The sequence below is a fragment of the Onychomys torridus genome, chromosome 14 (genome assembly GCF_903995425.1).
Source record: "Onychomys torridus chromosome 14, mOncTor1.1, whole genome shotgun sequence".
NCBI lineage: Eukaryota > Metazoa > Chordata > Mammalia > Rodentia > Cricetidae > Onychomys > Onychomys torridus.
In genome coordinates, this window is record NC_050456.1 from 65,915,083 (window position 1) to 65,931,073 (window position 15,991).

At 43.8% G+C, this 15,991-nt stretch overlaps 1 protein-coding gene across 2 annotated transcripts in view; it reads right to left on the reverse strand.

The window, feature by feature from the left end:
* Positions 1-7,426: 7,426 nt before the first annotated feature.
* Positions 7,427-15,991, reverse strand: part of Ptpn21 (protein tyrosine phosphatase non-receptor type 21) — a 61,724-nt gene continuing 53,159 nt past the window's right edge. For both annotated transcript variants that reach the window (XM_036206150.1, XM_036206151.1), the window contains exons 14-19: positions 14,178-14,315; positions 13,215-13,436; positions 11,131-11,259; positions 10,710-10,944; positions 10,030-10,190; positions 7,427-9,445 (exon numbers count right to left, since the gene is read on the reverse strand). In XM_036206150.1, coding sequence (XP_036062043.1) covers positions 9,317-9,445; positions 10,030-10,190; positions 10,710-10,944; positions 11,131-11,259; positions 13,215-13,436; positions 14,178-14,315 — 1,014 coding nt within the window. In that variant the 3' untranslated portion in view covers positions 7,427-9,316. The remainder of the gene's footprint in view (positions 9,446-10,029; positions 10,191-10,709; positions 10,945-11,130; positions 11,260-13,214; positions 13,437-14,177; positions 14,316-15,991) is intronic.

Consider the following 15,991-nt stretch of genomic DNA (forward strand, 5'->3'; position numbering starts at 1 on the left):
AGCATCCTGAAACACCACCATCCTGAAACACTATTATTAATCCCATTGTCTGTGGTTTAAGAATTGAAACACAGAGTGATGTGTGCTCTACTCTGGGGCTCAAAAGCTATAGTCCAGGTAGTATTCAGGGCTATGCTGTCATCAGGAGGCTTGACCAAGGGAGAATCTGCTTCCATGCTTCAGTTATTGGCAGAATTCTTTTCCTTGCATTATAGATCTAAGAGCTTCATTTGGTTTGGGCTGGCTGGTGGACTGGTGGTTGCTTGCCATCTGCTTCCTGCACTCTCCTTAAGCAGGTCACAGCATGGCTACTAGCTCTTTGAAGTCGAAGGAGAACCAGAGACTGCTAGTAAGATGGATAATTCGCCAATACTATTTTTTTTAAACTCTTGGTTAGAAGTAGGCAAGTCATGAGTCTCTTACATACTTAAGGGATGAGGGGATGACACACAGGGTGCAGATGCGAGAGGGTGGGAACCACTGGGTTACCTGAGGCTCTTTTGACCACCACTTCTAAAGTTGCTTTTCAGAGCAACATGTTTGACCCAACGTAGTGTCCTCCTGGTCATTGAGAAGTGGTTTATAATCTGGGATCGTCTTAAAACATTACATCTTATAATGTACGGAGGCTGGAAGGTTGTAAGTTTGAAACCAGCCTGTCCTATAGTGGAGACTCAATGAAAAACTAGAAACTACAACAAAACAAAAAACAGTGTTTTAAGAAACTCGCCTCTAATTTTCCTTTTCCACTATCTACAATAATATGATTGTGTTGTTCAAATGCTATCACCACATGATTGGATATTAAACCACGGCAATGTGCTAAGTTTTCTTACTAGCTACTGTTGAGGAAGAGGAAATGCTATTAATAACCCAGGTATTCTTCTAGCAGTGTCCTCTAGCCTGTTCTTTTACCATCCTTTGGTTAAACTAGTGTTGCTCTGCAAGAGATAGGAGAGTGGATGTTTATGGTGTGAGGCAGACAGGCTCTTTTGAGAGGAAACAGCAGTGTTGAGGTGAATGCCACTGTCCTATAACACAGCCCTTTCTCAGCCTCTGGAAATCTCTCATGAGACACAAGAGAGGGTCTCCTGTAACTCAGCTTGTGTAGCTGAGGATGACCTTGAATTTGGGATATTCCTGTCTCCATCTCTTCTGCCTCTCCTGTGATGGTTACTAAAGGCATAAGCTCAGTTTATAGGGTGTTGAGTATTGAACCTGGGACTTTGGGTGCACTAAGCAAGCATTCAGCCCACTGAACCACATCTCTAGCCCCTCCCCATAACTTTCTAAGCAACACCTCTATTCTTCTGAGCCTTTTGGCTAAGAGCAAGTGTAAAGAGCATCTTTCTCCATCTTTCATTCATCTTAACTCCTAATATAAATTCAGCCCAGTCCCAGTCTCCCCATCCACCCACTTTTATTCTTCAATTCCTGAACTCCATCTTTCCTCATCCATTAGCCCTCATCCATTACCCCTGTGACCTCCTCAGACCCTCCACCCTGGCTGCTGCTTCCTTGTGGGAGCCTGCCATCTTTCTGAGATGTCCTCAGTAGCTTTACTTGCTGCTCCCAGTATCTGTCTGCTCTTTGGCATGCCAGGTGATCTTTATGCTCTAACTCTGAACCCAGTTTTTTTACTTTGGAGCCCTTACCCATTCTAATTTTTATACCTCTTAGGACATTTTGATAATATCCTTTAATTTCTCTTCAAATCTTGTTTTAAAAGATGAGTTGATATGTAGAAATATTAAAATTGGTTCTTGGGTCTGGCAAAAGCTATGCAAGGTGGGGTTATAAATGGTGGATTTAGGAAAAGTTGACTTAGACTCTTCAAGTGTTACCTCAGTTTCTCTCCATCATCCCCCATCCTCCATTCTGAGGCTCATAGTGTGCCTTCTGAGCTGCTTTCAACCTTTGCAAACTATAGGTGTTTCATATACTACTTAATTCTTAATTATGGTGCTGTAATTACACCCATCCAAAGGTTGAGCATCAGAGGCTCAATACTTCAGGTCACAAGGATCAAACCTAGGTAGTCTAGCTCAGAAGGCACACTATGAGCCTCAGAATAGAGGATGGGGTATGATGGAGAGAAACTGAGATAACACCTGTCCTTTCTCCTGCCTCACTATTAGCTGTTCAGCTCTTTATTAGACCATCAAGTGTTTTAGACAGGCACAGTAACACAGCTCCACCAAGTTAAACAAACGCAACAGACAAGTAACATGCCTTAAATTAATAATCTACAACAGGTCATCTCTTTCCTTCCTACTCCAGGCATTCGTCTGCCCTGCTTGTTTGCTCTGCCTTTGCATGTCTTTGCACTTACCTTCTTCTCAGAGTGTCCTTTCCTTCTGCAGTACCCTGAGCCACCTCCTGTGACTCTCTGAGTGATGCTCCAATGCTGTACCTTCCTGTTCTGCCTATCTACAAAATGAACTGTGTTGTTTGTTTGCAATGCTGCCTTCACTCTAAAGGTAAACTCCTTGAGAGGAAGTAACTGTCTGGATGCCCAGGTCACTGGCTGCCTAACAGCTGATATGTTCATTCATAACCTAGGGAGGATAATTTAGATAAGAGGCAAGACGGTAGGGAAAAGGAATGCAGGACAGCTATTTCTTTTCATGGTGCAAATTCCCAGTTTACAAAAGAGGATGTAGTGAATGGAGAAGGTAACATGAAAGTCTTGCTTGCTCACATTGATTCTTTTTTTTTTTTTTTTTTTTTTTTTGAGACAGAGTCTCACTGTTACCCTGATTGGCCTGGAATTTTCTGTATAAACCTGGGTAGCCTCAAACTCAAAGATCCACCTGCCTCTGCTTCCCAAGTGCTGGCATTAAAGGCATGCACACAGCTAGCCCACAAAAATGGGTTTTAAAGGCAGGTTCTGCTCTCTTCCCCTCAGCCTTCTGCCATAGGCTTTCAGAAGGCCCTCACAGATGTAGAATATATAAACCAACTATAACTACAAACCTCTTTATAAATTGATCTCAGTCTCAGGTATTCTAGTACAACAATACAAAACATACTAACATACCTAAGCTCTAATATTTTCACATTAGTAGATATAAATAAAATGTTTATTTTAACGTAAAAAAGATACTGTAATAAAAAGAAAAATATACCAGGTCTAATGACAGTCTTTTGAGTAAGGTTTGAATGTATAGCTCAGGTTTTATTGAAAAAATAAAATTGACATGCTGATAATTTTTTTCTCCATTCCTAATGATTAATGTTATAGTAGTGAGCTCTGCTAGGAGCTGAGCTGTGTATCATAGCAGAGAATTTTAAGACAATCAGTAATATAAAGGAGATCTAAACTGAGCATATTGAAATGTTTCTTACAAACAGTAAGAACCATGCCTATATACTACTCAGTTTCTCTATTGTGCCAAAAACTCAAACTGCAAATTTTTTAAAAGATTTATTTATTTATTTATTATTATTATGTATACAGTATGTATGATTGCAGGCCAGAAGAGGGCACCAGATCTCATTACAGATGGTTGTGAGCCACCATGTGGTTGCAGGGAATTGAACTCAGGACCTCTGGAAGAAGCAGTCAATGCTCTTAACCTCTTAACCAGCCCCCTCAAACTGCAAATTAAACCCATTATAGTGTTGTAGTAGTTGCAAATTATTACCTATTAAAATTTTTCAAATTTTCCAGGAGTGGTGGTGCATGCCTTTAATCCCAGCACTCGGGAGGCAGAGGCAGGTGGATCTCTATGAGTTGGAGGCCAGCTTGGTCTACAGAATGAGTTCCAGGAGAGGCTCCAAAGCTACACAGAGAAACCTTATCTTCAAAAACAAAAACAAAAAAAATTTTTTTTCAAATGTTATGTTTATGGTTGTTTCACTTCCATGTATCTCTGTACTCCATGTGCTAGCAGTGTCCAAGGAGGCCAGAAGAGGGATCCAGCAGCCCAGAGAAGTAGAATTGCAGATGTTTGTGAGCCTGTGTGGGTACTAGTTTAACCCAGGTCCTTTGGAAGAACAATTAGTACCCCCAACCACAGAGCCGTACCCAGCTTCTGCCTTTCTTCTTTCCATTTTAAAACCATTGTTTGATCCACATGGGTTGAAGGTTTCAATATTTTTAATCTTGTTATTAAGTCTTTAAGTCTTTTCTAGAAGCTGTCATCTCTGGAAAACATTAACTTTTTCAGACTAATTGCTGTACTATGTGTATCACTGATATTCAAACTTTACCAAAACTATAACTTATTAAATTTTATATATGTGTACTATATTTACATCATTTCCTCCCTCCAAGCCTCTAGGCCCCTCCCATACTCTACCCTCTGCTCACACTCAAATTCATTCACATATATATATGAATGTATGAGTATAACCTGCTGAATCCATTTAGTGTTGTTCAATATGTATGTTTTCCTGGCTGACCACTTGGTAATGGATAACCAATTATGTATCAGTCATCCCTGGAGAAGACTGATTCTTCTCTCTCAGAAGTCATAAACTGCCTGTGGTTCTCCATCTAGAGGTGGGATTTCTCCCATCCACCTTGTGACGTCAACTGGTGATGTCCTTGTTCAAGCAGCCGTATTGTTGAGAGTTTAGGCGTGCAACTTCCCTACCATGTACAGACAACATCACCTCATAGCAGATGTCCCAGCCCTCTGGCTGTTCCCTTTCCATCCCCTCTGTAGTGTTCACTGAGCTTGAGGTGTAGAGTTTGTGTTACGTCTATTAGAGCTGGGCAACTCATGGTCAGTGGTCCTCTGCGTTTTGACCAGTCGTGGCTTTCTGTAGTGGAAATTCCTGCAAGAAGCAGCTTGTTTAATGAAGAATGAAGTCTATACTTAACTGTGGATGTAAGAATGAGTATGTAGAATGCTACTGGAGTGGTAGTTTGAATATATTTGACCCCTATAAGCTCATAGGGAGTGGTACTATTAGGAGGTGTGGCTTTATCGGAGTAAGTATGGTATTGTTGGAGGAAGAGCATCACTATGGAGGTGTGCTTTGAGGTCTCTTTTGCTCAAGATATTGCCCAGTGTTCCAGACCACTTCCTGTTGCCTGTAAGTTGTAGGACTCTCAGCTCCTTCTCCAGCACCATGTCTGCGTGTATGCCGCCATGTCCCACCATGATTATGGACTGAACCTCCTCTAGGTTCTAGGGCCTCAACAGCCATGGGTAGTTGGCTGGATTTACAGTACCAGGCATGACTTACTTCCTGTTGAGTAGGCCTTCAGTCCAATTAAGACAGTTCGGTTACCTCAAAGATGTAAGTGCCAACCATAGGCTCCTTTGCCCTGCCTCACCATGACCTAGAGACAGCCTCCAGACAGTGCTGTGGACTTGGCAGTGCTGCCTGGCTGGTGCTACAGACCTCCTCATCTCAGTCCAGGGGCCACACCACGGAGGGACAGTAGGTGAGTACATGGAAAAGGTAGAAGAATGCTTGGCCAATCACCCCTTCACCCCACCTCCCAGCCACTTCCTCAGGCAGCATTCATGCTTGCTTCATCCCTAAGCCCCCATCTGGCACCTCACCACCCATGCACCACTCAGGCTTTGGTAGAAGATGCTAAGATAATCACTTCCCTGAAACATTCCTAGGAAACTCAGGCCAATCTGGAGTCCCCTCTGCCTGGCAGAACAGGGAGAACTCATTCTCCAATCTCACCATGAGGGTGCAGCAGGGAGAATAGTCAGTCTGCATGTTCTCAGAGGAGAACTAGGCCCTTACCTCACCCCAGCCCAACCCTCCCCCATGGCTCTGGGGGACAAACCAAAGGAATTAACACATCCATTTCCTGCATCATCTGCAAAAGTAAATGTGACTATCTCATTCACATGCAATAAGCTTTTAGAATGTGTTTGCTGGAGAGCTGACAGAAATATACAGCTGATGCCACTTATGCAACCAGAGAACCCTTCAAATGTTCTCTGAAATCTGCTATCCAACCCAAACATGCAGACTGTGGATTTACCCCTCCTCGCCCTATACATAATTATAGGTACTAGGACTAGAGCCCTTATCTGCAGGAATTTAAAAAGTTCCCTTAAGAAATGTTCCCTCAGCTGTCACTCTAAAAGGACCCATCTGAAGTTTAGAGATTTTTAAAATGACTTTCAAGTCAAAGGAAATCATTTTAGTTTATTTCATAAGCTCTCTTCTTACTAACTTTATATCCAAGAGAGTTGCCTTTAAAAGCCTGATGCTGAAAAGGCATGGCATTGAAAGGCTTAATCCCAGCACTCAGGAGGCAGAGGCAGGCAGATCAAGGAGTTCAAAACCAGCCTGGTCTACATAGTGAATTCCAGGCCATGACAGTGAGACTCTGTCTTAAAATTGTGTGTGTGTGTGTGTGTGTGTGTGTGTGTGTGTATTACATATGTATTTTTAAAAATTTACTTCTATCTATCTCTACACTGCAAAAAGGGGGAAAAAGAATAAATAGTAATGTCTGTTTCCCTGTTTGCATTTATTTATATAAACCTCCAGTAATAAGCCTGCATATTGCAGCAGACCTCCAGCTTTATATGGTCATATTTATTTTGTCAATTTTCTTACACAATTGTATTAATAGATCTGCCTCTCCAAAATGAATTTGGCCATGCCATAATATCATGTAGTCCTACATCAGGACCCTGTCCTCTTCTTCCATGTCCCTAGATAGACATTTCTCTTCCCGGAAATAAATTGTTTCTTTATTTTTATTTTATGTGCATTGGTGTTTTGTACGTGTGTCTGTGTGAGGGAGTCAGATCTAGAACTAGAGTAATAGACATGTGTGAGCTGCCATGTGGGCACTGGGAACTGAACCTAGATCCTCTGGAAGAGCATCTAGACATGTGTGAGCTGCCATGTGGGCACTGGGAACTGAACCTAGATCCTCTGGAAGAGCATCTAGACATGTGTGAGCTGCCATGTGGGCACTGGGAACTGAACCTAGGTCTTCTGGAAGAGCATCTAGACACGTGTGAGCTGCCATGTGGGCACTGGGAACTGAACCTAGGTCCTCTGGAAGAGCATCCAGTGCTCTTAACCATTGAGCCATTTCTCCAGCCCTATTTTCTGGAAATTTCTAAGGAAGCACATCTGTTTAGACATTAAATTCTGGGCTTTCTGGAGGCCTTGCAGTAGGAGCTCCTGAAAACAGCTGATCACAACTTAACATTCTAGTTTACACTCTAAAATGAGTGCTTCCTAGCCCCAAACACAACAAGAAATTTCAACAAAATCCCCAGGAAAATCAGGAATTTTCCCCAAGAAAGTTGGTGCCAGAAACACCAAAGTTAACTGGTAGACACATTGGTTTACAACCTGTTTTTGCGGAAATGTACATTTTGGTAATTTTCTCATTTGCTAGCTGTAATTAAGTTCAAAATTAATGTTTCATAGAAGTGGTATCAAGCATACAGCATTTAAAGAGTTACAGGTTTAAACAATGTAATTTTGCCCTGAAGGAATTTACTTTATCAAGGTATTGCAACAGGAACACAAACATGCCATATATTACTCTTTAATAAGTTTTGTTTTACAATATGTTCTTGTCAGTGGGATATTTCCAGATGTTTAGATGTGATAGAAAAGCATCTTCAAACGACGTACCATCAGAAGAAAAAGTTTCAGAAAAAGTCCTGTCCTTCATATGGTATGAGATGGACCCTATACCCCCCAACCTCCAGTCCCGTCCTGGGGCATGCTTTCCATGTGAGTCTACTGTGCTTGGTTGGGCTGGCACACGTCTGTCATGGGGGGTGAAGCTCACCACAGAGAGTCCAGTCAGAATGATGGTAGAACATTATCATTTGGGAGCTAATCCTAGATCTCACATTCTAGAAGGTCTACACAGTGACCCAGAACTGGGGGTAGGGGAGGCTCAGCTAAAGGTGCCAGCTTGTCCTCCACTTTTCACAAAGCAAACTTAGCCTGGGCCAAAGACAACATGCTCCCCTTCAAACCCGACCTGGTCAGAACCAGCAGGGTGTGCCCAAAGGGATGGAAGAGGAGAACCGAGTGCCCAGAACTGACCCCAGGGTGAGCGCAGGATTAAGGTGCTAAATTCAAGGACCCCCTGAACACCACAGCAATTTCTGCTGGCCCCATAAGTTTGGGAAAAGGAACTTCTCATTAAATGTTTCCTTCTTTCAACCTAAAGAAAATTGAACCTCTTCAAGGCTTCTTTAATGATAATAGAAACCTGAACTTGTTTGTAGGGAGAAAAATACAGGGAACCTCAAATAAAGTACATCACTGACAATGGCAAACTTGAATTGCCTGTGTGCAACCCTCTGGGTTCACCCCAAGCTCCCAAGACCCCATTCTCCATCTCAGCTCAGTGTGATTATAGATAATACTGCATTTTGTAACGACCAAGCTATCCTGCGTGACCCCCAGGCCTTACTCTGTCCTAGTCATCTTACATACCCACGGCCCTTCTCTTTGAAATGGCGTCCACTGTTGTTGTTTAAAATATAAAGCCACATGTGTTAAACTCATTTTTGACAAGAAAGTGCTTAAAACCATCCTATGCAATTGTTCTTTCTTCATTTTCAACCAATAAAATCAAACTCATTTGTGCTTTTTATAATACTGAAAAAATAGTGAATCTGATTCTTTGATTTTAAATAATGTGCCTTTATCCCCAACTTCACATTTTAACTGACTCAGTACCATAACAAATTGAGCTCTTATTTGGAAAATATAGAAGGTACAAATATATAGAACTTTTAGGATAAAAAACATTCGAATATAAAAATGCTTTCTATGTTTCAAAATAACACTTTTAGATTTTCTTTAGTTTTGGATTTGGTGAATAAGCCACTTAGTTCCCTGTGGTTTTTGTTCTTAAACAAAAGCTAATAATGGTTTTAAATACAGTTACTCAAGAACCACTCACTCTGTGGATTGCTCCACAGAAAAGTTCAGCTTCTAGCTTAAAAAAAAAAAAAAAAGCAAAACCCTATTTAGTCATAAAATTACATTATCAAAAACTAGCTTAAGATAGAAATCTGTGAGCCTTAATGATTGCCAGAACTGCCCAGTGCAGCTTCCCGTAAGACAGAGAACCATCTGGAACAGTCTCAAGAGTGTGTGCAAGTGCTGCAAACCAGACGGGTGAGGCCCGGGCACCCAGCCTGTCTTCCTCAGCCTGCCCCAGGTCCCACTCCCTCCTCTTCAGCTCCTCATGCCATCCCTCCTGCTCAGGACCTCCACAGGGGACTGCTGTGGACAAAGGAGGAGCCACAGGCACCTCTCCTTCCTGCCTTCCTTTCTTTTCTTTTTTTAAGCTGTAAACACTTCACATGATTGGGTCCCCATAGAAAAGTGTGGGCGCTTAAATGAGCCTGGAGCTTTTGAGGAACTGGATGAGAACTCTGTACACAAACGTATATTGGCCAAGCGTCTGCACCAGCATCATCCTCTGCTGTCTTAGCATGTCCAGCACTCTGGGGACGTCCAGCACCTGGTGGAGAGAAACAGTGAAGACAGCATCCGAGGGGCAACACCACTGCCAAGGCTGTGGTCCTCACAGAGATTCGCCCAAGAGACAGACAGGCAGCCTCTGTCTACCCGAGCATCTTCGGTGGTAATCTAAGATCTGATTTGATTTAGCCACAAACAAAATGTCCAAGTGGCTTATTTCTAAAACAGTCCCTGGCTGCAGCATACTGACTTGTAAATCAGTTACCAGATTCCCAGATTCAACAAAACCACAATGTCCTAGGCGCTGCCAGAATCTGATTCAATATTTCCCACACAGGCCACTGGCCAGCACTAATCACTAGATGGGTTAAGTGTTAATGGTGTTAGAGGAAACACTAGATAAAACACAATTAACAGCCTTCCATATTATGTAACATCTTAGTCTTTCCTGTGACAGTTGGAGCCGAGAACTTCTAAGAGCCTTTCACAAACAACACTTAACCTCTATCTTGTGGCCACCAGAGTCCTAGGAAATGTGTTCAGAAAGATACTGGGCCACTACACCCCTCTCATTCCCGGCAGTAACTCCCCACCATAAGCGTAGAGCTTAACCTAACTCCTTACCTCGTTGTGCTCCAGACAGGCAATCATGATCTCTGACAAAATGACGACCCCAGTTCTGCCGACACCAGCGCTGCAGTGCACCAACAGAGGAGGGTTGGGGCTCTTGGGTTCGCTGGTACTATTTGTGTGACGTCGAACAGACTGGATCTCCTCAAGGTATGCTGTGAAAAGTGAGTGAAACACAAAAGCAGTCAGAGAGGCCGGCACATGAGGCCAATAACCATCATTTTGTTCTCCAGTGAGAAGACCGGCACCGAGGGACCAGGGCCAACCATGGTGACAGCAGGCAGGTGGGTGCCTCAGCCCAAGCTAGATGGAGGAGACATGAGTCAGCTGTGGCATTCTACTCATGACTAGCCACCTCTTAAGAATGCCTTCTTGGGCTGGCAAAATGGCAGTGTGGGTAAGGGCACGCACCAAGACTGATGACCTGAGTTCAATCCCCAGCAGCAACATGGTGGAAAGAGAGAACAAACTCTGCCCTCCACACATGCGATGTGACACACAGACACACAGACACACACACAGACAGACAGACACACACACACACACCCCTACAGACCCACCTTCCATTAAGCCTCCTCACTTTAAAACAAGTCTAAAGCTTCTATGACACAACAGAGAGGGACTATTTTCGAAACCTAAGACCAAGGAAGCTGCCTATAAACGAAGACACTTACACAAGAACCCCTTGAGGTCTTCGGGACAGCCGTGCTCAGGCCAGTCTGTGTACTGGAGATGCCAAACTGTCCTTTCCTGCCCTGTGAGAAGGTGCTTCATCTTCAAGCCTGTAGTGGCGTAGCAGCCCGAGTCCGTGCGGAAGCGAGTTGTGATCTTAAACCTTCCATAGGTGACGGTGTTGTGCCTTGAACCAAGCCTTGGCCAATACCTAAAGCTCTTCTCCCTACCACCCTCCTGTTAAAGACAAGCAGAATTCAGCAGCAGCACAAGAGCTAGCCTGGGGCATTCCTCACTCAAGCCTGCATGCAGGCCACAATCCCACCCTGCTGTTCTCTAAGGCCACCGCCACTCTGCGTGGTTAACATTAACAGTTCTTTGGAGACTCAGACAAAAAACCAACTGAGAGGAATGAGCACTCACCTCTTCCGCCGTCACCATTGCTATAATTGCGATTCCCTGTTCCCACACCATCTGCCAAAAGTCCTGGCAGGTATTTTGTAATGGTCCCTGTGTGGCAATATAATCCCATTCCGTTCCACTGACAGAGACCTAAAACAGAGAAGGTTAAAGCTTAGTGTGTGTATGGAATATACATGTGTAGATGTTGGGGTGTTCGTGGTGACATTAAAAACTGACTGGGCCAGGCAGCAGAGGAAGGACATCTCTGACATCTTTATAAACATATGAGTTCATATGACAGCCACGTGACTTGGAGCAATATGCTCACCTCTCAGTTTCAGTTTTTATCTACAAAATAAAATAACTGACCAGCCCATAGGGTTGTGAGGACAGACCCGATGTACATGTCTGCAAGTAACAAGTACTAAGTAAATAGCAGCTCCTGTTATGAGGCCAATACCAGCGTGACAGTATCCCCAACCACAAACATAATTTGCCATGATGAGATATTAAATATGCTTGAAAAAGTATTAGCAAGTAAATCAGAATTTAAGCTAATGCTCGATTTCTACGAGAAAAGAGCCATCTTCTATTTAGAACAGGCTCCACCCTGAACTGAGTCAAGGTCACCTTCCATAAGGCCAAGTTTCCATTACGACTTAATGCCCTGCCAGTGCTAATGCAACAAGGAGTCACTGGTGGTACAGCCAAGAGACCTGGGCAAACTCTGTTCTCCCAGGAACTGCTGACAACCATTTCTTTCTGAGTGCCCATTAAATGGTAAAGCCTGTGCCAAGCCCTGTTCCACACCCTCCCTCTAAGGCTGCCAGGCCTCAGCACCAACTCTGAGCCCTCCCTTTCAGCAGCAGCATGTGTGTATGGGCACAGGTTATCACAGCACTTGGTTAAATAAACGGAGGTCCCACAATTGGTGAGAGATCTCGGAGTTGACCCAATCTGCCCAATTCTGAAATTCATATTCATTCCACAGCCCCTCAAGTTGCAGCTGAAGATTCTGAAACACCACTACAAAACAATCACAATGTCATTCCATTTTACCCATCCAGTCATAAGAGATGGGATGAGTTATTCAAATGATATGTTTGGTTTCTAAATACACAGTAACCATATAAAAAGCAAGGCAGTGCATACACCGATTCCTCAAAACCACTAAGCATGCCTTTAATCCCAGCACCTGAGAGGCAGAGGCTGCTCTCTATGATTTTTGAGGCCTCCCTTAGCTATATATAAACAGGCCAGCCAAGGAGACATAGCTAGACCCTGTGTCAAAAAAACAAAGCCAAAAATAAATAAAAACCATTAAGCAGCACATATCTTTACAAATCCTTGGAGGTCAGAATGCTATCAAATATGACTTGCAAGCTGAAGGAAACTGGGAAAGGAAAATGCACAGCTGACTACGGACACAATGCAGTCCCTGGAAGGGGCGTTCCCCTTCCTGCAGTAGAGTCCCAGCTAGCTGGCGTGAGCCGAGTGCTCTGTGCGCCGCTCCCACTGCAGCAAACGTAACATCACCCGGTTCAACAGCATCAGACTGTTCTGGGGAGTGCTGCTTTAAAGAACAGAGTGATACCAGATGATCTCAAGGAAGACAGGACAGATGGCACGCTCCGAAGCAGAAGCTGTGTGAGCATCCTCCAAAGTCCCAGGCCCAGGACCGGGATGCAGCTCATTGCTCCAGTGTCTGCTGAGCACAGAGACCTGGGGCTGACTGCCATCACTGAGGAAAGGGAGGACATGAAAAGGAGACCAGGCACATTCGCTACATACAATGCTCACAGAGTGATTCGGATTCAATACTCCTGTGAGAACTGACGAGCCCCACAAGAGTGTTCAGATTCAGGACAAGTTCTACTGCAGACAAATGAAATGCCCCAAGTCCTGGCAACAATATGGGGGCAGAATGGCTACCACACGGAGAGTGAATGTTACTCTGGCTGTGTCTGGATTCGCCAGCTTATAACAACTGTCACACTAACTCCAAACAAGATGTTTTCATGATCTAGACCCTAGGGTAAATCTTAGCATTCCTACAAGTCGGCCCTGGACTGCAGTGCTGGTGACTGCCCGGATGCTCTTCTCACCTTAACATGCGACGCATTGATGTAGCCAGTGTTGTTCTCCTTGGTTGGAACCAACTCTACTCTGGTGTCATCGTAGGGAAGCACATCCTGGAATCGATTTCGTTCTGCGTTTTCAGGAAGCCGGGCTGTTGAGCACTCCCCATCAACTAGCCGCTTTTTAAGAATCCTTTCATATTCGGTGAAGACCATTCCTTGCTCTAAGCGCTGTTCCAGAATCTTACACTATAAAATAGGACAGGTGTGATGAGTAACAGTCACATATCATAGCTGGCGCACTTCTGAATTCTTGTTTTCTGCTTCAAGGTCTAGAATTTTCAAATATGAAGGATTGTACATGAAACTAAACCAAAATTTTTACAGGTCACAAGAGTTAGAACATGTGACATAATGTTCTTGGCAAGATGTAGAGTGAAAAATTCAGTTTCAACCTGAAAGCTAGCTTAAGGCAGTGTGTTAAACTTGAAGTCTAAACCTACGATCAGCTTTGTGATCTCTAAGAAACTGAACTCCCCTAGAATAGGAAAATCAGTCCCGAATTTGTGAGCAAATGCTCTGACATGTATGTAAGATACCAAAAGCAGCAGTAAATCCTAAGAGCCACCTTCAGATGCAGCTATAAAGCAATAAAATCTCAGTTCAGTACTTAATTCTAATTTAAAAACAAAATGAATTTCCAATATAATGAAATGTCTGCTTTCTTTTCTATGTATCTGTTTACACATGCTCTTACTCTGAAGAAAAAAAACTATTAAGAACTTTCAGAAACAAAAAACCGCAATCAACATTGGACCCTGAAACGACTTAAGACACTGACTTACACATTCACTCCAGCTGTGACCCAGATAGTGAGATTCCCTAACATTCATTTATGACCATTAAATTAGGCCAGAAGATTCACGGAAGCGTCACCGGGCACTTGGGAGCTGCCTTCAAGATCCCTGCGAGGATCCTGCACACACTCACCCTTTCATCATTTGTTGCTCTGGTGGACACTTCCTTCCCTTCGTCAGGCAGAGGCAGCCGGGACAGGGACAGTCCATTGAGGGCAGCCAGCTTAAGGGGACCAATTTTTTTTGCATCTGCTCGAGTCTTTTTCATTCCCTGTAAGAAAATATTTACACGCACATAGAGAAGGCACCCAGACACAACCCTTTCAAAAGCAATGTCAATGAGCTCAAGAGGAAACAAGGCAGAGCTCTTGCTGCTAGCACCCAAGGAGAGACTCCTTCCCACACGTCTGCTTAACAGGCTTTAGGAAGAAGACATTCCTTCCAAGGCCAGAACTCTGATAAGGCCTCCAGATAGAAGGCTGACTCCAATTGGTTACAGGACTCTGTTGCAATGAAGGTGAGGCTGTAGACAGGCAGCATTCTTACAGAACTACCCAACTTCAAAATGTGACACCACGTAAAACAGAAAAACAAGCTATCAGTGGGTTGTAATAGCCATTTTCTTTTCTTATTTTGAGACAGGGTCTCACTATGTAGCCGTGGCTGGCCTGGAACTCTCTATACATACTAGGCCGCTCTCAAACTCACAGATACCCATCCACTGGTCTCTGCCTCTTGAGTGCTGGGATAAAATATATGCACCACCATGCCTGGCAGCCTTTATTATTTTTTAAAACAAACAAACAAAAATTTAAATCATTCTGAAAAAAAAAAAAATAGAAAAAGGACACGTAAATTGCTTTCACAGGTTACATCCTACAGTGTTGAAGAACAGTGTGACCTGGGCTGTTCCAAAACGGCCACATTTCTAAATCAAGAAAGAACCACAGCTGAAATCTCTATCGGCAAGCCAGAGGCAAGGGAGGCATCAGTGGAACACTGTCCTATGAAAACGGGTGTTTCCCAAAGTTCTCAAGCCTGATGACTGTCCTCTCTCTGACAGGTAAACCTGAGAACAAGTCTCCTCAGACACTCTGTAGAGTTACAAAGAGTCCTAGTATTCAAAGAAATGGGTTTCCTCAGTTCTTGTAAGGAAACTAGCTTACGCCAGCTTTATCAGCCTAGAAATGCCAGGACACCAGAATTGAAATTAGAGAGCAGAAACAAGGAGAAAGGCCATTTTGGTGGGGAAGAAAATGCTATACTACAACTGGAGAGTATATGTGGCCCTGTCCATATAGACAGAGGCTAGAACATGGTATTAGGTATCACCTCTACCATTCTATCTATCCCCATAAGACAAGGTCTTTATCTTTTGTTTTTGTTTTTCGAGACAGTGTTTCTCTGTGTAAAGCTTTGCGCCTTTCCTGGAACTCACTCTGTAGACCAGGCTGGCCTCGAACTCACAGAGATCCACCTGCCTCTGCCTCCTGAGTGCTGGGATCAAAGGCATGCACCACCACCACCCAGCAAGACAAGGTCTTTCTCACTGAACCCAGTCTGACTGCCCAGAAATCTACTGGGATCTACCTATCTCTACCACACAGTGCTGGCGTCACAGACACCCACAGCCATGACTAGTTTTCACACGGGTGCTAGGGATTTGAACTCTGGCCCCTTGACTGCACAGCAGGCAGTCTCACCCAGTGAGCCACCTCTCCAGCCCATAGAATACTTTTTAACTTCATAGTTCATATTGCTTATAAGCTTCCCACAGAACGCAATTCAGCCTCAGAATAGGCAGCATCCTGGGTGTAATTAACTAACGTCCTTCAGGCAAGTCACCTTTGCCCTCTAAGCCTTAGCTAAACAGGAAAATGGAAAGGGAGAGTGCAGTGGGGGGGAGGGGCGCACCTTGGCCTGACTCAGGGACTAAAATGTCCCGAT